This window comes from Lethenteron reissneri, chromosome 27 (genome assembly GCF_015708825.2).
Source record: "Lethenteron reissneri isolate LAM-NWPU_2019-01 chromosome 27, ASM1570882v1, whole genome shotgun sequence".
NCBI classification, from domain to species: Eukaryota; Metazoa; Chordata; class Hyperoartia; order Petromyzontiformes; family Petromyzontidae; genus Lethenteron; species Lethenteron reissneri.
In genome coordinates this window covers 2006994-2032575 of record NC_083805.1, presented here as the reverse complement: position 1 = coordinate 2032575, position 25582 = coordinate 2006994, and the positions used below count along the sequence as shown (strand labels likewise).

Here is a 25582-nt window from a genome sequence, read left to right as displayed (position 1 = left end):
AGACTGGATCACTGCGCCCTCCTCGCTTTAGATTTTCATACCATTTAGACGTCCAGTAGGTGGATGGCTTCCCATTCAGTCGCAGTTTTTCCAGTAAAAAATGTCCTGAATGGGTTATGCTTAGTGGTGACGGACGTTCTCCCACTGACATTATTAGCCGCACATTTCATCCCAAACAGCAACACTGAATGAGCACATGTGTTGAAAAGATAAAAAAAAAAATGCTGTTTCAATTAAGGTCCCTAAATGTTTATTTAATATATATATAAACATTGATAATGCCAGTTATTCAACTGAAACTTCTTGCGTTTACAAAGGTGGATTGTGGCCTGTCGGCAATATGCCAGATTTTATCCGTAAAATTTAGAAACAACCGTGAAGCCATCCTTGGATAGTTTGGCGACGGGGTTTTGAGCGCGGTAATCTGAGAGCGGTCTTTGAGCCGCGCCCCGCAGGCATCCTTGGCCACGGGGTGGCAGTGCTCGCATCGCGGCACCACCGATACCGGGGTCCGCCTTCCTGTCGTCGGCAATCGCAAGCCAGCCGGGAGAGGCTTTAGCAGAAATCGCGCGGTACTGTCGTGTTCTCTCTCCCACAGAAGCAGACGGCAAGGAAGCCACTAGTCTGCATCCCTCCCCCCAGATTCACTAGAATCCCTGTCCATTTTTCATATTTGTGGAGGAAAAAAAATAAAATAAAATCATACGGGGGGGAGGGCGGCGAAAAGAATTTGGCGGCCTAAGAATCGCGATCTTTAAAAGAGAAAAAAACCTTCCCAGTTAAATAACTTGTTTTTAAAACGTTCATCAAAGTGTTAATTTTAAATGGGGGGACCCTTTTTGTTGTTCTACAGCAGCTCTCCTTGTTCTGACTGGATGGTGTGCGGCCACCAATAGGGGCGTTACACATTCAGGAAGAGGAGCATGTTTGGTCTGGGAGGGCTGAGGTTCATCGCACAGAGAATGGCTGTTGGCTGCAAAAGCTGCGCTTTCCCGTTTTTCTCCACGGAGCCCCCCCACCAAGGGTTTTCGTCCACGTGACGGGATGTGTGTGTGCGTACGTGCGCGTGCGTGCCTGACCGAAAAGGTGGACAAGCTGGACGCGTCGGAGAGCGTGCGCAAGGAGGAGGAGCAGGCCGCTGAGGCTACTCCCATCGTATACGGTGAGCACTAACCGCCTGTGTCAGATGCTCATCCTTGATTTGAAGCTTTCGTGACTGCAAGTATTCATTTTCTTAGGTTTTTTCGGTAAAGTCACGTAGGTAAAAAATGTAAATTTATAAAAGTAAAATAAAAAATAAAATAAAAATCACGACGTGATTCCGTTCCTGGCCCATCCCCCCCCCCCCCAACCAGTATATATACGGGGTAGTATCTCTTGGAATCTCTCATTTACTTGATACAGCAAGCGTGCTGTGACGGTTCCACCTGAAGACGGAAGCTTGTGTTGCCTCCGAAACGTCGTGATTTTTTATTTTATTTTTTATTTTACTTTTATTAATTTTAATTTTTTACCTACGTGATTTTACCGAAAAAACCTTAAAATATGCTCATCCTCCCCTCCACGGTGTGCTTCTGCAGTCTATTCATACGCCCTATTTATCCCCTTCCATCTGCGTGGACTCGCGACCGATGGGCGTGCAACGATGACGCTGATTTATTCAGTTCCGATCGACTCGAGCTTGAAGGCACCGAGTTGCGTGTGGAAAGAAAAAAAGTCCGCGCGTCATTGCAAAAGTTAATTGCAATCGTGTAACTCCAAAAGAACAAAGGCTTGTCATGATTCGTCAATCAAAATGTATTCGTATGCTGATGATGCGTGCATTGGGGTCACGTTTCTCACAATCGGTTCTATATTAATTTTGCTAAAATTATTAAAAATTGTATCTGAACGTTAGCTGTATGCGAACAACAGTCATGATACATTAGAAACTAAAGAAATATGAACAAATGTATCCTTAAATTGAACCATTACCCTCCGTCAATTTATTCGGCGGAGATGAGAGGTTGGCGCAGAATCGTTCAATGCTTGACCCTTTCCCGTTCCAAGACATCTCCGAGTTGCAGGATGGGTCCCGTTCGCTGCTGAATCTCAGAACGTTCAAGCGCTTCAGCGTCAATTTTATTTAGAGGCATATCGCCATTGTTTTTAAAAGACATTTTTACTCGCCGCAGATTACTGTCGCGACACAACCCCGCGCTCTATGATAGCTGGCAGCAAACTGTGCCACAAGACCCGTATGGCCTTGTGGGAGCCTTCAGGTCGGAAGACATACCGATGAAGTACATGTCCGCCATCCGTATGGGAAAGGGTTAAAATGAACTTGATAATCTTCTCCTCGCCAACAACCCCAGACGGGGGGTTCCCGTTCACCACGCGTTAACCCCCCCCCCCCCCGGCGTTATAACTCCCGGCCCTCTCTTCCTTTGTCCCTTCCCCTCCCCACAGGTCAGCAGCAGCTGATGATCACCGCCGGCCCCGCCACAGTGGTGCCGCCCCCTCCGCAGGCCGGATTCGGTTATGCCGCGTACCCGCCTGGCGCCCCTGGCGCCTACGGCCAACCGCCGTACGGATACGGCATGTGAAGAGGCCCTCCGATCCAGTGCTGCCCCGTCCTATCCCGTCTTGCCCTGCCCAGCCCTGCCCAGCTCGGCCCGGCCCAGCCCTCGACCCCGGGGCCCCCCTTCCCCCCCACCGCCCGCGAGTCTCCTACGACACTACACGAGAGAATTCCCGCGAGGCGGCAGCGGTGGCGTCGTTCGTTCTTGCCCTGGCGACCTCCCCCTCCTCTCCCGCCCCCAAGTGTCTCCGTAGCTCCTCCTGTCCACTGGTGGCGACAGCACGGGGGACCACGACCAACCGCCCCAACCCCCACGACCCTCTGCTGGAGCGCGAAATAAACGTGGCCGCGTCGGAGGGGTTCCGCGTTTTTCGTTTGTTTTATTCATTAAGTGCGACGACGGCGGCTCGGGGGATATGTATGCCACACTCCGTTATAAGCTTTCTTTAGTGGGTGGTGTTTTGGGGGAGGGGCAGGTATCGGGGGAGGGGGGGGGTGGAGAAACGTGTCTCGTGTGAGGGCAAATCGGCTGGAGGTTGTGATTCGTGCTTGTTTGGGTTGGGTTGGGGGGCTGGTGGGGGGCAGGGGGGGCGAGGACTATACTGCGGCAGATCCGCCGGTGGGCGACGAGTTACTGCTACACCAGCGCCGCGTGTTTTGTGAAATTTACATTTTCACGTCGCAGACGCGTGGGATGCTTGCTCGGCCACGATCTTTCCTACCGTTTTGAGAATGTAATGTTGTAATCTCCCTTTCCTTTTTTTTCCAGTTTCTCAAACCCCTCCCGCCCTAAACCGAAGCAAAGTGTGTGATTGTGTTGATTTTATTTGTTGGCATACATGGTTTTTTTTTGTTTGCTTTATTTTTATTGATATTATTATTAGTGGCCTGCTGTGGAAAAAATCTGCATTTCAGGCATGCGGAGGGCTTTCACTAAAGTATAACGAGCTGTAATGGGACTCCTCCAGCGGCCCCGTGCTGGCTCCTTCGGCAGACATATCGCCGGCTTGACGACTCGTCGCCCCTCGCCCTCCGGGGGTGACAAACCGCGAGCAGTCCTACAGACGTGACACCGCCGTCGTCCGGGCGTTCACACGCAGGATGGAGAGTGACAACGAAATGCCAACGGGGGGGGTGGGGTAGGAGGTGGGGGTTCTGTTGTGAACGCGCGTCGTCAGCCACGCTTGGCGTTGTCGCGAACCTCGTGCGTGCTGCCGCGGTGCACCTTGGCTCATTATTCTTTGCCACCCGTTTTTGTTTTGTTTAAGTCGGCTGCTTGCGCCAGTAAAAGAAGAGGGCCCCCGGCCGTGCCACACGTCCTACTGGTTCACAAAACAACGGTACAGCGGGCAGGCGAGCGAGTGTGGGGGGGGCAGGCCCCCCATTGCGAGCACGAACTCCCAACTTGATCAATTTGACTTCCTGGCCACGGTGCGCTGCTACCGCCGTCTCGCTCGGTTCACCCTGCCCACCTCCCCCCCCCCCCCAATGCTATTTTATATTTTCTGACTCCATACTCGAATGTGTAACCCGCGTAAGCTGCAGCAGCAGAGCAACGTGTCTGATCCAGCATTATCTGCGATCGCGTCCGGTTTCTGGCGCGTCTGTTAACGGCGCGCTTATACGAGTTTCGCTCTCGATTTTGCTCACGGGAAGAATTTTGCCACCGCAAGCGTCGTTGATTTAAGCCTGGAGTGCGGCACAAGCCATGTCCCATTACCAAAAAAATGATCTAAATAATACAAATTTACAGCAGAAAAATGAATAAAATTTAGCAAATTATATATGTACTTAGTACGCTCGGTGTAAGATTTGAGGATTGTTCACAAAATACGGTATAGCTAGTGTAACTGTCTTTGCGCGTTTAATTTGTGCGGACTAGATAATTAATAATAATACTCTCTCGTCGCTGGTGATTTTTTTATTTCTCTTTTCCTCTCCGTTGCGTGTGTAGTCGATCGCTGTAATCGCCGCCCCCCCTGTTTTATTGCGTGTAGCTGCCGAGGAATTTTTGGGTGGTCGTGGGGCCTGGCGATAGATCAGTATTGCCATGTCCCGTCCCCCCCCCTTGGGCTCTGATTTGGGACCAGGTGTGTGGTGCGGTGGGTGTTGGGTGGGGGGGGGGAGGGCCCCCCCGGTCATGTGTCGGAGCGCAAAGCGGTGTAGCGCCGCGTGGTTGACGGGCAGCCATGGTAAACGTGGAGTCGGCTTTGAGTTCCTTCAGGTGCCCTCTTGTTTTGGATAACAAACACTGAAGCTAATTCATTCCCCCCCCCCTCCCAGCCCTCTTTTGCCACATTTCTTATTACGATTCCCACCTTGATCATAAACCTAACCACAAACCTAGCCAATGCTAGAATTGTTGTTTGGCCAAAGAACGCCGTATTGTAGTGAACACCGCAATACCATATTGTGGTTTATTCCACGAACTCTAACCCAGTCTCAGCCTTAACCCCCCCCCCCCCCCCAGCCCTATTCACAGTTGCAGCCCAATTCCACATGCCTCGCCTTGAGAACATATAACCACCACTCTGGCCCTGTAGCCAGAATGGTCCTAACCATATCCTAGTTTTAAAATCACTCATCGTCCCGCCCCCCAAACGCCCTACATGATTTCATGTATGTAAATTTTTACTACGAGCAGTTGGAAATTTCAGTTTTACTGGACGTTTACCATGATGGCGGATGACGAGCGATGGTACATTCACCACCACGCGTTGCTGTGGTAGAAAGCGTTCAGCTATGCGGCACACACAATTGCTGAGCCCCCCCCCTGCCCCCGCTGCTTCCTCTAGCCGTCGCCTCCATTCCCCGCGTGCTGTACATTGAGTCAGTCGTGGCACCAGTGCTGTTTGCTTCTTCACGTGAAAAGAAACGCATATTGGAAGTAAAAAAAAAATAAAGCAAAAAATTATAAAGGACAAAAAAACCCCCAAAACGGCGCCGGCCCCCCCCCCCCCACCCCTTGTCGCTTGCCCCCGCGTATCTGTGACGCTTTGGTCTCAGTTTGGCCACGGCAGTAAAAGGGATCTAAATTCCCTCCCCTCTCATCCTAAACACCGCCGACATTTTTGCAACACTTTGGAAGCGCGGCCCACGCGCTTCCACGCTCGACAAACCCCAAAATCTAGTTCGGCCCCTTGCTGTCCGCTCTGGCTACTTTACGCTCCTCTGTCCAGGTCGATTGCAGTCGACGCAGAACATATTCGGCGACAAACTTAAGCCCCGCGTATGAACTGCACGTGCAGTCCTCGGCCTCGCCATTGCCAGGGCACGGAAAGGCTGCACATTTTAGACGTTTGGCCATTTCCGGTTTAAACGGCAAGTGGGAGGAAACTGAATGGATCTGGAGGAAAAACTTGCCCTCAGGAGCGGATAACATTTACAGGTCCACACACACGTGGGTTCATTAAACCACTTGCTGCAATCTGCTGGTTGGCCCGCAGCCACCAGTTTCATATCTGGGTAATTCCTCTCGGCCCTTGTACCTCTGAATTGCCGGGTCACGAGGCGTGTGCTCACCGCACCTGAGAACGCTTAGTCGGGACCGGTCGCCATTCCACGTGTCCAGGCCCGAGTCCTTTTTGTGGCGTCCACCCGAGATGACTCCACAAAAGTCCATAAACATCGGCGATCGTCACTGGCCGTCCTGGCCCCCACTATTTTACGATCGTAAAGAGGCGGGGGGGGGAGTGTCAGTTTGGACCAATGTCAGTTTAACACGTACTAGGCTTTCGCGACCCAATATCAATAATACAGGTTGATTTGGGTTGGGTCGCGTAAATGTGTCGTTAAACCCGCCACACCACCTGACCGCCAATTAGTAAGGTTTGTCGCGTGAACATAACGTGCCAATCTGTGACGAGTGTAGTGTGTTCAACTGAGTCGCAGATGTAGACTTTGGAGGCAGCGCATTTATTTAGTTCCAACACACGGGGTAACGTTCCCTTAACAGAAAAAACAACCTCGGGTGGTTTCCACCCGGCTAGCTACACGAGTTACCGCGTGACTGTTACGGCGGACCTGGGACCAACAGCATCTGCCCGGGTCCACGTGCTGTAAGACTCATAGATCGGAGAGAAGGGTTCTGTTCCCAGGATAAACAACCCCGGTCCCTCTCGGGACTCCACCTTCCAGAACCATCGGGAAGGACCTGGGTCCCAATCACGTGACCCCAGCCCCCTCTCGGGGGCCCCTCTGTCATCTTAACCGGTCACGTGTCCTCCCGGGTCAACCAGAGTGACATGGCTCACGACCTTCCCCTTTGGTCGGCACCCACACAACGCGACCTGTAGGGCCGGCACGGCACTTACAGCCTGGTGCCATCCAGCGATGTCGAGACACGAGTACAGCACACCGGTGTGTTGGAGAGCAAAGCCACAACATTTACAAGTACTAGGATTGTAAATGTTGTGGCTTTGCTCTTCACACTGGTGTGCTATCCTAATAACGAATTGGCATGTTCTGTTTACGTGACAAGCCTTACTAATTGGCTGTGGCGGGTTTAGCGACGTTTATTTATGCGATCTAATCCCAAAAACACCGGCATTTTGGACAAATGTGATCTCTGCACCCCCCTACCCCATGAATGTGCAATTGCAACTTTACAATCCTCGCAGGCAAAGGTCGCTCGCACGCATGCAAAATCGAGATTGTGCTGTGCTTTGAGCGGCTGGACAGACCTCTGGGTCACGATGCCCAGCGTGTGCCAAACCCCTTTCTCTCCCGGGGCGTTCCCAGCACGGGTCCGTAGAGACGGACACCGCTAATGTTTTACTTTTAAGTGGAATTCAAATTGGCACGGAAATAAATAAATAAACTTGCGCGGAAGCAGGAGCGGCCCTTGCCCCCCCCCCCCCCGGCAGCAGAGCCAGACACGAGTACGGCCCCCTTCGTGCTTCTGCAGATTTCTAAATGGAAAACTCCACAGCGAACCGGCGGCCGCGTGACCGCCCCAAGTGACCCGGCTGAAGCCCGTGCGACCGACTCTGCCCTACCGAATATAATCACCCAGGAATGTCTGTGCTTAACGCGCGTGACGTCACTCCACATTGACAGCCCCCCCTCATTAATATTCATTAGCTGGTGACGTCCTCCAAATGGACACCCCCCCCCCCCGATCCCTCAATAATCATGAGCGGGTGACGTCGCTCAATATGGAGTACTCCCCCCCCCCCCCTCACTAATAATCATGCGCAAGTGTCACTCCACATCGAACAGCCCCCCTCATTGATAACCATGAGCAGGTGACGTCCTCCCCCCATTATTAGCTACTATAATGAGCTAAGGATGTCTGTGTGCAACGCTCGTGACGTCACTCCTCGTCGACCATCCTCCCCTCATTAATAATCATTAACATGTGACGTCACTCCACATGGAGCACCCTCCCCCCTCATTAATAATCATGAGGTGACGTCACTCCACATGGGGGGCGAGGCGCCCCCTCCTCAGCGTCAACTCACAACCCTCACGACAAAGGCAGAACCCTCACGTCACGCGATCTCTCTAACGCTGTTGAGACATCAAAGTAAAAAGGACGTCATGATGAACAAGGGATTATAACCTTGAAATGAAATAGGTCTGTGTCACCGCAGCCTTTACAAATTGCACACGAATGGATGCGATGAATATTACGTCACGCTCTGCTTTTCGCTTGCAAGTTTCAGATTTACTGCAATACACCCGTCCTTGGACGGGCAAAAGGCGAGTGTGTTAATATTTGGGGTCGCAGCTTTTTCGGTCAGAAAGTTTAGCCGGGGACACTGGCCGTAATTGATCTCGGTAAAAGTGTGTGTGTTTTTGCCGGTCGCAGCTGACAGCAACACTTGAATTTGTGGCATTAATGCCGGTTGCAGCTTTTGCAACGGCCCGAGACAAAGTTTTCGTAAGGGCCATGTGGGGTCGGCCCACGCAAATATAAAGTCAACATTTTTTGCTGAGAAAAAATAACTCTGAAGTCCCCGTCCAGCTTATGTCCTCTGCACTAACGAGCGTAGGGTGGCTCTCACTTACGGTTCACATCCCCGACTCAACGGCGTCAACTCCACATTCTTATGGCAGGAGGAAATTAGTCCACAGTACAGCGAATGACCCGCGAGCCACTGAACGCGTGACGCGGTCATGACGCCCGCGTGTGTGGATTCCACCTCAACCACTACCACCACCACAAAAACCACCACCGCCACCAACAACAATACGACTTAATTCGCCACCAATTGGCGGTGACGTCACCGCGGCGCTTGTGCCGGTCTCGATGCACATTGACGTCACGTGGAGCGTGGACGGCTCTCGGTCACGGAGGTCACGGGACGGTTAACCCAAAGCACATGTGTGTGCTGGGCTCGCATGACGGGCTACTGCTGGTCGAACCACTGCCACCCTCGCCCCCACCCCTTATATCCCTTTCCGACTGTTGGGGCAAGTATTGTAAGTGAGCACCTATTAAAGCCGATATGGCGTACGAAGGGGTGAATGGCCAGCACCACTCACGGCCGCCTTTGTCCCCCCATTGCTCACGTTTTAGACTCCAAGGAGGTTCGCGTCCCGGTTTCAGGGTCATCGTCACCACCCGCGTTGGTTTGACGTGAGCGCGAATCAAACTCGGGGTCGCCGGGTTCGTAGCGCGGCGCGCTAAACGCTGCACTACCGCCACCCCCCCCCCCTCAACTTCCAACAACCACTACCAACCACCCCCTTCACTACAACCCGGCCCCCATACTGCTGCTGGAATGGAGGCGGGGTCCAGGGATGGTGGTGTGGGTGGTGGGGGGAGGCTGATCCGGCCACGCACGCAAAGTCTCGACGGCTTCATCGGCGGCACCGGGCCAGAGAGGGAAGCGCGCGAGACCGGAGGAGCGCGCCGCATGTCTCGGGAGGCGAGCGGCGCTGTTGGAAGGAGTTTGGAGGCGACGGGGCCCCGGCAGGGAGCGAGGGCTGTCGCGGTCATGGGGGAGGAGGGTGCCCGGCACCGGGACCCCTTCGCGAGGCCGCGGTGTCTGGCGGCGGCGGCTCCCGCTGGGAAAGCGAAGCTCACGCACCCGGGGAAAGCGATTCTTGCAGGTGTGTGTGTGTGTCTGCAGGTGTGTGTGTGTGTCTGCAGGTGTGTGTATCTGCAGGGGCGTGTGTGTGTGTGTCTGCAGGTGTGTGTGTATCTGCAGGTGTGTGTGTGTGCAGGTGCGTGAGTGTCTACAAGTGTATGAGTTTCTGCAGATGTGTGTGTATCTGAAGGTGTGTGCAGGTGTTCGTGTATATGAAGGTGAGTGTGGGTGTCACTGCAGGTGCGCGTGTCTTTGCAGGTGTGTGTGTGTGTCTCTACAGGCGCGTATGTAGGGGAGCGGTAGTGTAGTTGTTAGCGCGCTGCGCTATGAACCTGGCGACCCGGGTTCGATTCCTGCTCACGGCCAACGCCGGTGACGATTATCTGAACCGGTCCTGGGGCTCCCCTAGGTCGACTCAGCCTCAAATGAGTATCTGGTGCGGTGTGTAAACATCGCCACTGGGGAGACAAAGGCGGTCGGGCGTGGTGCTGGCCACAGCACTTGCCCCTACAGTCTGTTAAGGCTATACGGGGGATCTTTTTTTTGTATGTGTGTCTCTACAGGTGCGTGTGTGAGTGTCTTGCAGGTGTGTGTGTATCTGAAGGTCTATACGTACTTGTCTGTGCATGTCTCTGTGTGTACCTATCTCTGTCTCCATGTGTGTCTCTGCGCCCACGTGTCTGTGTCTATCTTTGTGTGTGTCCAAGTATCTGTCCAATGTATGTTCGTGCTTGTGTACGATCAGTCTGAATGTGTCTTTGTATATGTGTGCGTGTCTATAAGTCGAGTGCATGTGCCAGCCATCTCCAGCATTTAACCCATACCACCTGGGCCTGCCCCGTGACGGCCTCAGCGTGCACCTAGCCTGGCACTAGCGCCGCGGTGACGGGACTGCCACACTTAGTGGTTACTTCTTCTTGGTTCTTTCGGTAAAGTCACGTAGAAGGGAAGTAATAAAATAATAAAAATAAAACATAATTATTGTTTTATTTTTATTATTTTATTACTTCCCTTCTACGTGACTTTACCGAAAGAACCAAGAAGATGAATCCCTGCAGTCACGAAAGCTTTAAATCGAAATTTAGTGGTTACTGTTGTGCTGTTTGTGAGGAGCGGTGGCGCAACGGTTAGCGCACTGCGCTACAAACCCGGCGACGCGAGTACCTGTTGCGATGTGTAAGCATCGCCACAAGGGAGACAAAGACGGCCGTGCGTGGTGTTGGGTACCCCCCATCGTGTGCTTTTCCGGACTTCATAGGTGCTGCTCGTTCACAGCACTTGCCTGTTAAGTCTAGACGGGGGTCTTTGTCGTCGGCACAGCAGGTAAACTGCTCGCGTTCATAGTGAAAGTGTCAGAACAGGTGACGTGACGCACAGGGCCACGTCACGTGGGGCGCTAACCTGTGCCGGTATTTGCATTGATGGGGGTGGAGGGGCGAGGGTTGGAGGGGCGGGGTGAAATCTCAGTCGGGGTCGCGTGAGCGTCGCCCGATCGCGGTCAAAGGTCATCAGCGAGAACAAAAACCGCGGACCACATGGGGTGTGCGCGCGAGACGCGACAACCACCAGACCGCCACGCACTCGCGACACCCCAACACGACAACACGCAGGGGCGGTGACGTCACCACAGCGCTTGTGCCAGGCTAGGTGTGCGCTTTTGAGTGCCAAGTGTCGAAGGTGACGGGGACAGACATAGACACACTCATGTACAAACACACCGCTACACACACAAACACACAACAAAACATAGACAAAGACCCCTCCCCCGTATAGCCTTAAGAGACTGCTGGGGCAAGTGCTGTTCGCGAGCACCGGCACGACACACGGGGTGGGGGGGGGGGTTGGTGGGCAGCACCCGCGTCCCTCCACACACACAGAACCCACACACCCCACAACGCACACCCCCTGCAGAATCAGACCCACCTCGCCACAGCATACCGAATCACGCAGCCGCTGCTGATTCGACGACGCAGAACCGTCTGCACCCCCCTGATGGCAGCCGCGAAACCACGGCCACAATCCCCCGAAGCACGGAATGTGACCCGCAGAACTTGTCCCGACGGCAGGGGCTAGGCACCGAGTCTGACGCAGCGAATTTAACCCCCAAATCCGCAACCCTTTCCCCACCGCTCCCTGTCCTGCCGCGTTTCGGGGGAACTCGCCCGGGGCTCAACGAGCTGAGCTGGCGACACGCGGAGGCGAGGGAGGCAGGGGAGGGAGGGGGGGGGGAAGGAGGGGGAGGGAACGAGTGAGTTAGGGAGATGTGGAGGCCGCGGGGAGGGAGGGAGGACAGGAAGAGGGGGGGTGGTGAAGGAGGGGAGTAGAAGATGGGGACATGTGAAGGGAGGTTGGGGAGAAAGTGGGCGAGGGAAGATGGAGAGATGGAGGGAGAGATAGGGAAGACGGGAAGGTGATAGGGATAGATGGGAGGCAAGGGAGGGAGTGAGAGAGAGAGAGCGAGAGAGAGAGCGACATGGAGTAGGAAGAGAGGGGGTAGAGAGGGGGAGGGGGTAGAGAGAGGGGGTAGAGCGAGTGGGAATGGGTAAGGAGAGCATAGCGAGAAATCTTTTGTTAAATCTTTCATTTAAAAGTGGGGGGGGGGGGGGGTTACATAAAGCAAAGCATTAAAAAAACGAAATGATGAACGAAGCAAAGTGCCGACTACACCGAGCATCTTCTTGTTTCCTCTGACCGTAAAAAAAAGAGAGAGAGAGAGGGCCGAGGGAGGGGAGGGGTCATCCCAGGGCAGCTGCCACACGTAGCCGGAGCCTCCCGGTCTCCGGAGCCGGCGGCCACGGGCGCGAACCGGGACCCCGGCTCCGGTCTCTTCCTCACTCCGGGGCCCAACCGAAGCTGAACTCCCTGCTAGCAGCCCTGAGCTGCGCCACGCCGAGTGAACGAGTTGTGTGCCCGGGCCGACCCACGCAACGGTGGATGATTGACGGGCCAGAAATTGGTTTATTAATCGCATTAGTAAACATTAAATGCACACGCGTGTAAGCCTACAGTTTTACGTTGTGCGCGCGTGTGTGAACTTCCACGGCCAACGCCGATCCTGGGCGCCCCCTAGATCGACTCAGCCTCAAATGAGTACCTGCAGCGGTGTGTAAACATCGTCCCTCGGGAGACAAAGGCGGCCGGGCGTGGTGCTTGCCGCCCACACACTCGTGTACTGTGCCGGCCTTCATAGGCGCGCACTAACAGCACTTGCCTCATCAGTCTGTTCAGGTTATACGTATGATATTTGTCTTTAACATATATCGGGAGCGGTGGCGCAGTGGTTAATGCTCTGCGTTACCAAACCTGCTACCTGAGTTGGATTCCCAGTCACGGCTAGGTTCAGTGGCGAGTGGGCCCTGGATCAGCCTAAAATGAGTACATGGTGTAATGCATAGCCACTGGGGAGACAAAGGCGGCCGGGCGTCGTTCTGGCACTTGCCCCCCCCGCCCCTCCCACTTCGTACCCCCCCCCCCCAACAGTTCGAGGCTGTGCGAGGAATATTTGAGGTGCGCTCAAAGTGCAGATGAGAATGTCTTCTTCGCTGACTTCAGTTGTAGTTCTACGGTGTCATCTTCCGGGGAGGCTGCCTGACACGACGCTGGGCGCTGCTCGCTCGCCGGGCGCGAGGGCCCCACGTGGAGAATCTCTCCGTCTCGCGAGCAACTCGACGCCGAACAGGAAACTTGGAATTCGCACGTGGGAAAGTAGAGAGAGAAAAAATAAAAAAATCCATAATTTCGTTCGTATCAGAGGGTCACCGTCACTCCCCCTTTACAGGCAATTCATTTGGTGGCGTGTTCACTCTGCCTTGCTGCATTGCCACACTCGAGGTCTACGGGACCTTTTTGCTGGTATCAAAGTATCTGGTCCCACACCGGCGAGACAAGGCCAAGAAGAAGGCTGTCTCTGGTGTATGCCAATCAGTTTCAAAGACAATGGATATACATTATTGTAATCAGAGCATGTTTGTTTGCTGACTTGATTCCTTGAAAAAGCTTCCTATTTGGTGTCTGAACATCTTCTAACGCCTCCTGTTGTATTGCCAGAAAGGATAAAACCTCTTCTTATTTTTCATAATTGAATGATTGAAGTCACGTGGCTGACAAGGGTGATGTGGGTTAATCGAGGTCACGTTGTCCCCCCTCCTCCCCTGCCCCGCCACTCCGCTGGCATCGCAGGTGGCCTCGCGGGGGGCATCGAGATCTGCATCACGTTCCCCACGGAGTACGTGAAGACGCAGCTCCAGCTGGACGAGAAGGCGAACCCCCCGCGGTACCGGGGCATCGGTGGGGCCCCACACGCCTTCGCTTAGCGCGCACACTATTAGCACCGATTGTGCACACCTTGCACTCAACATCACGCTGAACGTGCACCGAGAACCCTGGACGGAATCGCACTCGGCGAGTGTGATGCGCTGACGCTTGACGCTGAACGCACTAACACGTGCGATTAAGCACCGAGCACGCGTTTTGCACGCGGTCCATTTGCGCTTGGCGCGCGCGTGCATTTGACGCGCGCGCGCGTGCGCGAGCACTCACCGCGAGCGTTGCGCCTTGGCACTTAACGCGCGCGTGCTTTAAAAACAACAAAAACGCGCACGCACACTTCACAAGCAACACCGTGACGCACACGTGCGCTGCCCTCAACACGAGGAGTGTGCGCCGTTGAGTGCACGTGTGTGCCCTTACGCTGAACACACACGTGCACGTGTCGCACACAGGTGCGGCTACAGGTGAACTCACTTTTACAAGTGCATGAACATACTCCCCCTACCCTGACCCCCAACCCCTCCCCTCCCCTCCATCCCCCCCCCCCTCCGTCATACATGCTATGCCGCAGGCGACTGCGTGGGTCAGACGGTTCGGGGTCATGGGGTCAAAGGTCTCTACCGGGGGCTCAGCTCCCTCCTCTACGGCTCCATCCCCAAGGCGGCGGTCAGGTGAGTGTCCACGGGGGACCCCTTCCCGCACACCCCCGCGACCCCGAGACCCCCTGAGATCAGGCGCTGTGAAACATTTCCCTGAGGGCCGATCCGCACATTGACGCACACCTGCGGTCTCCGCAAGAAGCCCTGCGAGGGAGGCCTTCGTCCAGCAGTGGACAGACCACGGCTAATTGATGATGATGGTAATGATAATGAATCAATATGTTTTATGATGAGATGATGAATCAATATCAGAAGATGGTGATGGTAACGATGAGTCGATATGCATGATGAATCATCACTTGATAACGATGAATCCATATTTAGATCACGGCCGACGATTATGATGACGACGATGATTAAAAGTTTGTGATAATCGATCATCGATAGGGGAGGTTCACGATGATGACCTCCATGACTGCCACGAACCCTCTCCCTGCATCCCCCCCCCCCTCTCCGCCACCCCCCCCCCCCCCTCCCGCTCCACCACCGGCCCCCAGGTTCGGGATGTTCGAGTTCCTGAGCAACCACATGCGGGATGAGAACGGGACCCTGAACAGCACGCGGAGCCTCCTGTGTGGACTCGGGGCCGGCGTGGCCGAGGCCGTGGTGGTCGTGTGCCCCATGGAGACCGTCAAGGTGAGGGCGGGCTCGGTGGCCGCGACGTGGCCAAGGCGCTCGGTGCCAGGCTGGGTGCACCTTCCTTGAGACGCGCGTGTAAGCCGTGGCCAGGGCCCCGCCGCTCTCGCAGAGCCAGACGGTGAAGCGTGCCGGGTGGGGCGTGCCGGGTGAAGCGTGCCGGATGGGGCGTGCCGGGTGGGGCGACGCTAAAGATGACAGTTCGCAGATTGTTGGGGTGAATTTACGTAAGGAAGCAGTTCGTTTTTGGGGGGTGGGCGGAGAGGGGGGCAGTAGAGGACTGGCCAGCACCACCGGGCCGCTTTTGTCTCCCCAGCGCTGCTGACGTTTTACCACACCGTGACATGTGTTCATTAGAGGCTGAGCCGACCTAGGGGGAAGGAGGCGTGGGGCTGGTCGTGACTAGGTCAGATACCACTCGCCACTTCGCCCCAGTGCGGTAGGCCCCCTGCGCCACAGCCGCCCTCCAATTTCGCTGAGCCGCCCTTAAGAGGTGCTCGCTAACAGGGCTTGACCCAACAGTTCGTGGTGGCTACACGGGGCCGTCTTTGTCTTTGTGTCCCCCCCCCCCCCCGTGCTAGCGAAAGCATGGGGCCCGCCACAGTCCAGCGTCCACGCCTCTGGAATGTCGCCCCCGTGCCAACACTCGGATGAAATTTGACCCCGGCCCTCATCGCATCGCTGATCATTAACGAGTGGCATAAGGACGAGCTCAGTCGTATCTGTTGTGGTTAAAGAACTGATAATAGAACATAAACTTTTACCCATGGCCACGGCAGCTGAGAAGGGGAGTATTATGTCAAGGATGTAATGTTTGGGGAAAAGAGAAAGGAGCGGGAAAGGGAAGGGATGGCCTAGACGGAAGTCCCCGAGACGGACAAAGATGAGGGCACGGCTCTGGATGAGGAGAGAGGAGGGAGGGAGGGATGACCAGGCCAAGATGTCGAAGGGGATGATGAGAGGGGAGGGAAGAAACGAGGATAAACAGGAAGGAGCGAACAGCAGAGAGCAGCACGGAGGAGCAGCGGCGTCTGTTTTCAGAGTGGGCGTGGCTTGAGCTGTTTTACATATAGATCTATATAGGGGCATATCCAACCGGAGATTAGACGATGTGCTACATTTTCTTGGTTCTTTCGGTAAAGTCACGTCGAAGGGAAGTAATAAAATAATAAAAATAAAACATATTACTTCCCTTCTACGTGACTTTACCGAAAGAACCAAGAAGATGAATCCCTGCAGTCACGAAAGCTTTAAATCGAAAAAGATGTGCTACATTGCTTATGATTCGGGCTCGTGGCTGGCTAATTGTTTAGGGCTGGCGTCTGGCTGGCTGGTCGCGTGGCTGGCACCACTCACATGCCGTGGCTTTATTTCATGACCACGTTGGCGTGGCCGCTGTTGACGGTGCCCGGGTCTCACTTTCTGTCCGAGTGACCTCCACGCGCGCTGTGTGGCTCTGATTATCGGGCGGGGGAGGCGGCGGTGGCTTTGTGGGTTGCGCAAGAAGCGGCGGAGCAAAAACTCCAGAGAGTTGGAGAGAAAGGGGCCGGGGGGGGGGGCTGAGGGGGTGGGGGGATACGTACATTAGCCACCCCCCCCCCACGTGGCGTGGCCACTGTTGTGACGTAGGGAGCCGCGCACCACTCCCTGCCGACTTGGGCGATGAGGTCACCCTCGGGGTCGTCGGTTCAGTTCGTACCGCGCGCCGTGCCGGCAATGATGGAACTTCCCGGATGAGCTCCCCCGAGCACGACGAGGAGCGAAACGTCGGACATCGTGCCCAACTCCAAATACACAGCAGGCGTCAGGGTCGGGATGGAACCTACGACCTCCTGCATATCAAGCGATGTAGTTAACATCTCCTAGCCACTGTGGTGATGATGATGAGAGAGAGACACGCAAACTCCAAATATACAGCAGGCGTCAGGGTCGGTATCGAACCCACGACCTCCTGTACACCAGGCGACGTAGTTAACATCTCGACGGCGCGGTGATGACCCGACAAACAAACAACATCGGCGCGGATCCCTTGGTCGTTGTTTGTGGGGTTAAATACAATAAATAAATATGTAAAGCTGCATCCGGGCGAGGTGGACTGTGATCCAGGCAAGGAGTTGCCGGATCACGCCGAGATTCGCGAGCGTATCAAACCTCGCCGGGCGATGGTCTTCGCAGCGAGTGGGTCTGTGAACCCATCTGTGTGGAACTTGGAGCGCTGTTTCCCGGGATGTTTTTCCGGCTCCTGCCCCTTTTGATAAAAGAGAGAAATCGACCAAACATCCCGAATGTTAAGCACCGAGCCTCCTCTGAACCAGACTCGAGACTCGGGAGCGGGGCCTTCCCGCTGCTACTGCTGCTGCTGCCGCTGCGGCTGATAGATGAACGCCTCCCCGATGCCACACCGGTCACAGGAGGTTGTGTGGCTATACTTCACCACGCCCGTCGTTGCGGATTGGTGAAGCTGTTGTGGTGGGGAGTGGACGCGTTCAGGACCCGTTCAGATTTCGCTTGAGTGCCCCTGGTTTTAGCTGGGGCCGGAAATCAAACTCGGGTCGCCCGGTTCACAACGCGGCGCGCTAATCTCTGTAAACCACCAAAAGACAAAGATCCCCCGTGTAGCCTTAACCAACTGTTGGGGCAAGTGCTGTTAGCGAGCACCTATGAAGGCCGGCACTGCACACGAGGAGGTGGCTGGACACCACCACGCCCGGCCGCCTTTATCTCCCTAGTGGCGATGTTTACACACCGCACCAGGTACTCAATTGAGGCCGAGTCGACCTAGGGGAGGCCCAGGACCGGTTCAGATAATCGCCACCGGTGTTGGCCGTAAACGAGAATCAAACTCCAGTCATAGCCGGGTTCGTAGCGCTAACCGCTACGCCACCGCCCCCCACCGCATCATCAACCACTCACTCGCTCGCTCCTCGGTGGCATAACGATCAGGGCATTGAGGTGGTGCTTAGGGGTGCGACAAGAGCTGAGGTAGAGGTTGAGGGGTCACGGTGCGGTGGTGTTGATAGCTGCGGGACTTTGGATCCTGTGGCGGTGTGAAGCGGTGGAGGCTCTTTGGACCTGGCCACAGTAGGTTCGGTTCTTCATCGCGGGTGTTCTTTTATTTAAAACAATGTTTTAAAAGTCATACTGGTAGGAACCTCTGGTTATTACACCAGCCCACAGGGGATTATTGTGTCCGCCCGTCCGTCGTGCAGGGAGGAGCTGGGTCTGGAGGGAGGGGCTGGGTGGGGAGGGGAGGGAGGGGTGGGGAGGGGCTGGGTGGGGAGGGTGGGGAGGGGCTGGGTGGGGAGGGGAGGGAGGGGTGGGGAGGGGCTGGGTGGGGAGGGTGGGGAGGGGCTGGGTGGGGAGGGTGGGGCTGGGGTGGAGAAGCCCCCCCCCCCGCTCGGAGCTCGCGAGGGCCGCCACTCGTCCCGTAGAGCGAGCGCCCTCCTCCTCCTGCGCCCTCCCCCCCTCCTCCTGCGCCCTCCATCCCTCCTCCTGCGCCCTCCCTCCCCCCCTCCTCCCTCCCTCCTCCTCCTCCTGCGCCCTCCGCTGCTGATTGACCTTGCTGCTGTTTTAGCTGACACAGGCCCCCTCCTCCCCCCATCCCTCCTACTCTCCCTGCCCCCCCCCCCCATCACCTCCAAATCCTCACTCTCCACACTCCTCCTGTGTCTCCGTATCGCTCCTCATCATCATCGTCCTCCTCGTTCCTCTTCCTCACACTTGACACAAATCTTCTCCAATGCCGTTCCTCCTCCTCGCTCCACCTCCTCCGCTTGTACCGCTCGCCATCCCAGTTCCCGCCACCCACCCCGCTCGCACCCCCCCCAATCGCTTTCGCTTGACTCCATTCATTCCGTCCGTCCGTTCGTTCGTTCGTTCGTCCGTCCGTCCGTCCGTCCGTCCGTCCGTCCGTCCGTTCGTTCCCCCGCGACTTCTCGCCGCCGTCACCGCGCAGTCGACGGCCTCGCGTCGTTGGGGTCTCCCCGCACAGCTCGAGACGAGGCCGCACATTTGTGCATTCAGAGGCGCGGCAATCTACAGACGAGCGCCAACGCAGCCAGAACGCGCGCTACCAACGAGTGCCCAAGCTCTGTGCTCCTACATATACATTGTGCTGTTTGCTGCTGATGATGATGACGATGACTAAGATGCTGCAGCTGATGACGATGATGCTGCTGTTAGTGGTGATTGCTCGTAAATCTGTGTGTACACATGCGCGTGCGTCTCTGTTGTATACGTGTGTACACGTGTGTGTACACGTGTGTACACGTGCGCGGGTCCTTGTACACGTGTGTGTACACGTGTGTGTACTTTCCGCCCCGCAGGTCAAATTTATCCACGACCAGTGCTCACCCAACCCCAAGTACAGGGGCTTTTTCCACGGCGTGCGGGAGATCGTGCGCCAAGAGGGTGAGAATATGCTCACCACTGACCCCCCTCGAGCACACTTGTACACTCACCTGTACGCTTACCTGTACACTCACCTGTGCACTCACCCGTACTCTCACCCGCAGCCCCACCCGTTGGCTACTCTGAGTCTATCTTCTCACCTGTGCACTCACCTGTACACTCACCTGTGCACTCACCTGTACACTCACCTGTACAATCACCTGTACACTCACCTGTGCACTCACCCGTACTCTCACCCGCAGCCCCACCCGTTGGCTACTCTGAGTCTATCTTCTCACCTGTGCACTCACCTGTATATTCGTCTGTATACTCACCCGTGCGCTCACCTGTACCCCCCCCCCCCCGCACCTGTGTGCTCACCAGGTGTGCGGGGCACCTATCAGGGCCTCACCGCCACGGTGCTCAAGCAGGGCAGCAACCAGGCGATCCGCTTCTACGTCATGACGTCACTACGCAACTGGTACCGAGGTGGGCGGAGCGCGGTGGGGGCGGGGGGCCGGGGAGGCGGGGGGGTCACTCACGCAGAGACCCGACGACTCTTAAGCCTAACCCCAACATCAACCCCAACACTGATATTGACCCGAATACTGACCCCAAGTCTAACTATCGCCACAATTCTAATCCCTCATCCTAACCCGAACCCCAACGATACTTCCAATCCCAAGCAGAACTTTAACCTCAACTCTAGCCATAGGCCGAACTCTATCCCGAACCCCAACGCCACGTGCAGTTGTTGTTGTTTCTTTGTATCGCTTTCATCATTTTGGATGGCCCAGGTCACTCGTTCAAAACCGACGACCGCTCCCTCCTCGACGCTTGAGTCCTCACCTCGTTCAACAAAACTCGAACTCCCCCCCCCTATCTCCCTCCCTCTCCTCCCCCCACCCCACCCCGCCTCCGAACCCCGTCCAGGCGATGACCCCAATCGCCCCATGAACCCCCTGGTGACGGGGGTCTTCGGGGCTACAGCGGGAGCTGCGAGCGTGTTCGGCAACACCCCCCTCGACGTCGTCAAAACCAGGATGCAGGTGAGACCCTCCACGCACTCCACCGGGCTCCCCTAGGGGGGCTCCCCCCGTTACCCCAGACTCCCCCAACACCCCCACTTCCCCAGGGTCCATTAGAACTAGCCGTGAATAAAGACTTGCTGCTGCTGATGGTGATGGTGATGCCTATCATGATGATGGCGCTGCCTATCATGATGATGGTGCTGCTGATGGTGCTGCTGCGGATGAGGATGATGCTGATGATGTGGATGGTACCGATGGTGCTTGTAAAGACGCCCAAACTGATGATGGTCACTTCTAGATTTGAAGCTTTCGTGACTGCAAGGATTCATATTCTTGGGTTTTTTCGGTAAAGTCGCGTAGGTAAAAAAATTAAATTAATTGTATTTTATTCTACTTTGATTAATTAAATTTTTTTACCTACGTGACTTTACCGAAAAACCCCAAGATTATGATGGTCACGTTGATGATGATGATAACGATGGTTCTGATGCTGCTGATTATGATAACGGTGATTATAATGGTGCTGTCGATTGCTGCTGCTGATGACAATGATGCAAATGATGGTGCTTATAATGATAATGCTGCTGCTCCTGCTGATGATGATCGTTGACTTCGCGGTGTCGCGGTTACTCCTTTGGCCGCCAGGGGGCCCCGTTGCGCTGCGAGGTGAACCGCGTGGTTGGGGTCGGTTAAGTTTAGGGGTTCAAGATTCAAGGTCAGAGTTGGATGTCGCCTTTAGGCGTTAGGGTTAGCGAGTAGGGTTATGGTTTAGAGTTTCGAGGTTAGGGTTAAGCGTTATGTGTACCGTCAGGGCTCGTGGTTAAGGTTAGAGACAGATTAATTATTTAGGGTCAAGGTTAAGAAGTGGGGTTAGGATTTTAGGTTAGAGTTTAGGGTTTTAGACAAGGGTTAGAGGTTATGGCTTCGGGTTAGAATTAGGATTTAGGTTTGGGGTCAGAGTTCACAGTTCAGGGTTATTGGTTTAGGTTTAGAGCTAGGGTCAGAGTTTGGAGTGCAGCGGCGAGACCAAGCCCTTCGCGGCCAGGCGTACATCGCTCGACCGCTGCTGTGGGATCCGGCAGGAGGAAGGAAGCGATGGCCCCGGGGCGTGGTGGTGGAGTGCATCGGTGACATCGGGCGCCGCGGTAGCTCGGAGATGTTAACTACCTCGCCTGGTTTACAGGAGGGCGTGGGTTCTATCCCGGCCCTGACGCCTGCTGCTGTATATTTGGAATCTGCGCGTGTCTCCACGTGGTCGCGTGGATTTTTCTCGGGGTCCCCCAGTTTTTCCCTCTACATTTAAAATCAACGTCACGCGTTCATAGTATTTGCCGGCTCTACATTCCCGCACGATAAGCCACTTCGTTAATTTGCGGCCAGGTCGCTTCTGAAAAAAAGCCGTGCAGCTCAATGTGCCCTTACTTGGTAAAATTTTTAAAAACATTGTCCGCGGTGACCTGTTGGTAACCTGTTTTTGACCTGTTGGTGACCGTGACCCCTTGGCAGGGCCTGGATGCGCACAAGTACAAGAGCACGTGGGACTGCGCTTACCAGATCGCCACCAAGGAGGGAGCCAAAGCGTGGGTTTACGCATCGCACCCAGGGAGAGTCGTCGACGGGAACCGACCAATCGATTACGAATTGATCTTCTTGCGCTCACGGTTTACCCGTCGAGTGTTTGAGACTCGTCGCACGAAAATGTCACGTGTCGCGTTCCCACGGGATTCATGAATGGGACGGAGCGTGGTTGGCTGACGCTGATGGAGACAGAGCAAGCGAAACGAAAGTTAATCGACGATTCGATTAAGCTTAAACGAAAACACGGTCTCCCTAGCCTCGTCACCCCTCCCTTCCATATAGCTGCCAACCCCTTATCAGTATGTACCTTATTACAGACCAAATCAGACCTTATTGGTCACCCCGTGCCCTTACAAATCTCAACGTTCATCCTACAAAGTCCCATCACAAGGGAGAAACGCAAACAATTAGACAACAAAATGTTTGTTGCCCGTATTGAAACGGCTGTACGCCGTATGGACCTGTAAACTCAGTTTCCCTGCGTACAAGAATACGGCGCTAAACCGTACGGGTTGACACGGTGTGCACAGGTGGTGGTGCATCTGCCAATCATCTCAGTCAGTCAACCCATGGCACCTGGGTCTGTCCCGTGACCTCCTGCCATCTGGACGTGCGACACTTCACGTGGCCTTACAGTGCACATGGCCTGGCACAAGCACCGTGGTTACGTCACCGCCACTTAGTGGCGAATGGCACTTGTTGTTGTTGTGAGATGGTGATAATGATAGCTTAGGGCAGGGGTCGGAAAAACCAAGATAACAAGGACAGCCGTTTTTTCGAATTCGGGAAAAAAAAACTATATTTCAAGTGCCGCAATGCGCACTGTGTGGTGAACACGAGACGCGTCACTGAGCGGTCCTTAAAGAGGCACCGCACGCGGCCCCGCAGTTTGCCAACCCCTGGCTTAGGGATTAGCGCTACGAACGCTCCCCGGTCCGCCGGAGAGCGGACTCAGAATTAGAACGATGCACAGACTCCGATTGGCACGGTTGGCTACGTACGGTGCAGAAGAAGTTGAACAGAATACAAACTGCGTAGTTCATTTTGCGGTTGGGTTGGCCGTAGTTACTGCCTTGTGGGGGGGGGGTGGCGGGGGGGTGTGGTGGTGGTGGGGGTCATCTTTAGTGTCCCGCTTTTGGAAGAGATCTGTGCAGCGGCGAGCGGTCACCGCCCCGGAGCGGTTGACGAAGCGGCCACCGCCACGGCCTCCATGGCAGGACAGAGACACGTGACCCGCGTGCCCTCCCGGTGAAAGGCGCGGTGGAAGTGTCTAGCCAGAGGTTAGAGGTTATGACTTGAGCTCCTTCCGCCAGCAGTCACACGATCGGGCAATTGCAGGGCTGCGCCTTTAACCACCCCCCTGTCGCGTCCTGCTCTGCCCCCCACCCCAGGTTCTACAAGGGCACGGTGCCGCGCCTGGGCCGCGTGTGCTTGGATGTAGCCATTGTCTTCATCATCTACGACGAGGTGGTCAAGGTCCTCAACCGCGTCTGGAAAACCGACTGAGTCCCCGGCACTGGAACGTTCCGTTTCCTCCCTCCCTCTTCCCCACCTACCCCTCCCACCACAACCCCCCCCCCCCCCTCCACCGCTCCGGCCCCCCACATGCGAGCCCCACGTCTTCACAGGGGTCGCACTTGGATCCTCAGCCTCGCACCCTCCCCACCACCACCACCAGGGGGATGTTGGACCCAGCGCGGTGCGCCCGTCCTCGTCCACGGGGCTTCTATGACACGAGACGAAGAGGGGGGGGGGGCAACCATTTCGTATGGGGGGCAAGACCCACAGACCCACACACACACATACCTACACACATACCTACACACACCCACACACACACACCCCCACACACACATACCTATACAGACCCACACACACACACATACCTACACACACCCACACACACACACACCCCCACACACACACAGACCCACACACACACACTCCGTGAGTCGGGGACGAGATTGTAAGAGCAGATCTTGGAGGTCGCGAGGTGTCCCTTGCGCATTCACTGCTGCAGGATCTGGCAGAAGGAAGGGAGCGATAGCGGGGTGTGTGATGGTGGTGGTGGTAACAGTGGCATTAGCTGGGTTGACCTCTTGACCTTTAACGTGAGTGCCCCCCCCCCCCGAATCACCCGGCAAAGCTGCTTCCGACAGGGGGCAGAGTTCGTGTGTGGAGGCAGAGGGGGGTATTTTAAAACCACCGTTGCCGAGCAAAGGCAACAAAACGCCAAACGGACAGCAACAAACAGCGCGATTGTTAATTCGCCCCCCCCCCCCCACCACGCCAAGTCTCATATAAACTCGCCACTGCTGTGTAGCACACCTTGACAGATCCCACAGGTCCAAGCCAGGTCCCCTCGATCCCCCTTCTTGTCCCCCCCAGCCCACCCCCTGGCCCCCCTCTCGAGGGAGGATGTCCTCGTGTGATCGATTCGCGAGTCGAGCAGGAGAATGGGGGAGAGGGATTGATGCGGTTCGGCGTGGTGAATGTTTAACCGCACGTGGTGTGGTTTTGGTGCTGGGATTAAACGGACTGCGACCGTAGGTTAGGAAGAGGCGTGACAGGGTGGGTATTTTCAGGGGTGCAAAGGTAACGGGTACGGGTAACGAGGTGCAAGTAACGGGTAACGAGGTATAAGTAACGGGGTAACGGGTGGATGATTTATTTGCATGGTGGGAAATTGAACCAATGCGATTACGCGTGTGCAATGCATAAGTCGAAGACTTTTTTAAATGTTCATCGATTGACACTGAATTTTAATAATTATGCGAATAGAAAATTATGTTGGAGATGATGATGATGGTAATGCTAGTGGTTGTAATTACGTTAATTAATTTGCTTGAAACAGTGGAACATTCGCGTGTTGTACACTATTAAAAAACACACGTGGATTTAAAAATCCGCGGAAGTGACCCACCTGCGTGTGCGATGCTGCGTGCTTCCTCCACTTAGGCCACCGATGCATCCGCACATCTCTCATTTCCCAAACACCTCAAGTGATTATCACCACCCCGCCCCTCACATTGATGGGTGGCGCGCTGCTCTTACCACTTCATCGAGCCGAGTTCCATTCCCGACCACGGCTAACGTCAGCGGCGAGTGATATATCTGTACGGGCTCTGCCCAACCTCCGTCTTCCTCATGAACCCGCGAAAACCAGCGTGGTGAAGTATGGTCACACAACCCCCCCCCCCCCCGCCCCATGACCGACACCAGCGTGCGCGGGGAGGCCTTCATCCAGCAGTGGAATCGCTCGGGCCTGAACGTTACTCTAGAATCCATGACCCCCCCCCACTCCTCTCCACTCTCTCATCCACCGTCCCCATTCACAACAATGATTGACGCTGAGCTTCACCTCCAAGTGGAGCGAGCGGCCCTGCGGGGGGTTAAGTCCGGCGAGGGGCACCCGGGTCAGAG

General features: G+C 55.4%; 2 protein-coding genes across 3 annotated transcripts in view; both read left to right on the top strand.

Moving 5' to 3' along the window:
- LOC133348310 (clathrin heavy chain 1) overlaps positions 1-4476 on the top strand; it is a 42996-nt gene extending 38520 nt beyond the window's left edge. For both annotated transcript variants that reach the window (XM_061561047.1, XM_061561046.1), the window contains 2 exons: positions 1087-1162; positions 2449-4476. In XM_061561047.1, the coding sequence (XP_061417031.1) occupies positions 1087-1162; positions 2449-2585 (213 nt within the window). In that variant the 3' untranslated portion in view covers positions 2586-4476. The remainder of the gene's footprint in view (positions 1-1086; positions 1163-2448) is intronic.
- Positions 4477-9273: 4797 nt separating this feature from the next.
- LOC133348322 (tricarboxylate transport protein, mitochondrial) lies at positions 9274-25077 on the top strand. Its single transcript, XM_061561065.1, has 9 exons — positions 9274-9619; positions 13777-13884; positions 14438-14537; positions 15023-15161; positions 19487-19571; positions 19935-20039; positions 20484-20599; positions 22088-22161; positions 23551-25077. The coding sequence occupies exons 1-9, from the start codon at positions 9289-9291 to the stop codon at positions 23663-23665; spliced, it is 1173 nt and encodes a 390-aa protein (XP_061417049.1). The 5' UTR covers positions 9274-9288; the 3' UTR covers positions 23666-25077.
- The last annotated feature ends 505 nt before the right edge of the window (positions 25078-25582 follow it).

Excerpts from the sequence above, each read along its gene's own strand:
- LOC133348322 (XM_061561065.1), top strand. The coding sequence starts at position 9,289 with ATGGAGGCGGGGTCCAGGGATGGTGGTGTGGGTGGTGGGGGGAGGCTG. Across the intron at positions 9,620-13,776 it reads GGGGAAAGCGATTCTTGCAG|GTGGCCTCGCGGGGGGCATC; the intron begins GTGTGTGTGTGT and ends CTGGCATCGCAG. Across the intron at positions 20,600-22,087 it reads TCGTCAAAACCAGGATGCAG|GGCCTGGATGCGCACAAGTA; the intron begins GTGAGACCCTCC and ends ACCCCTTGGCAG.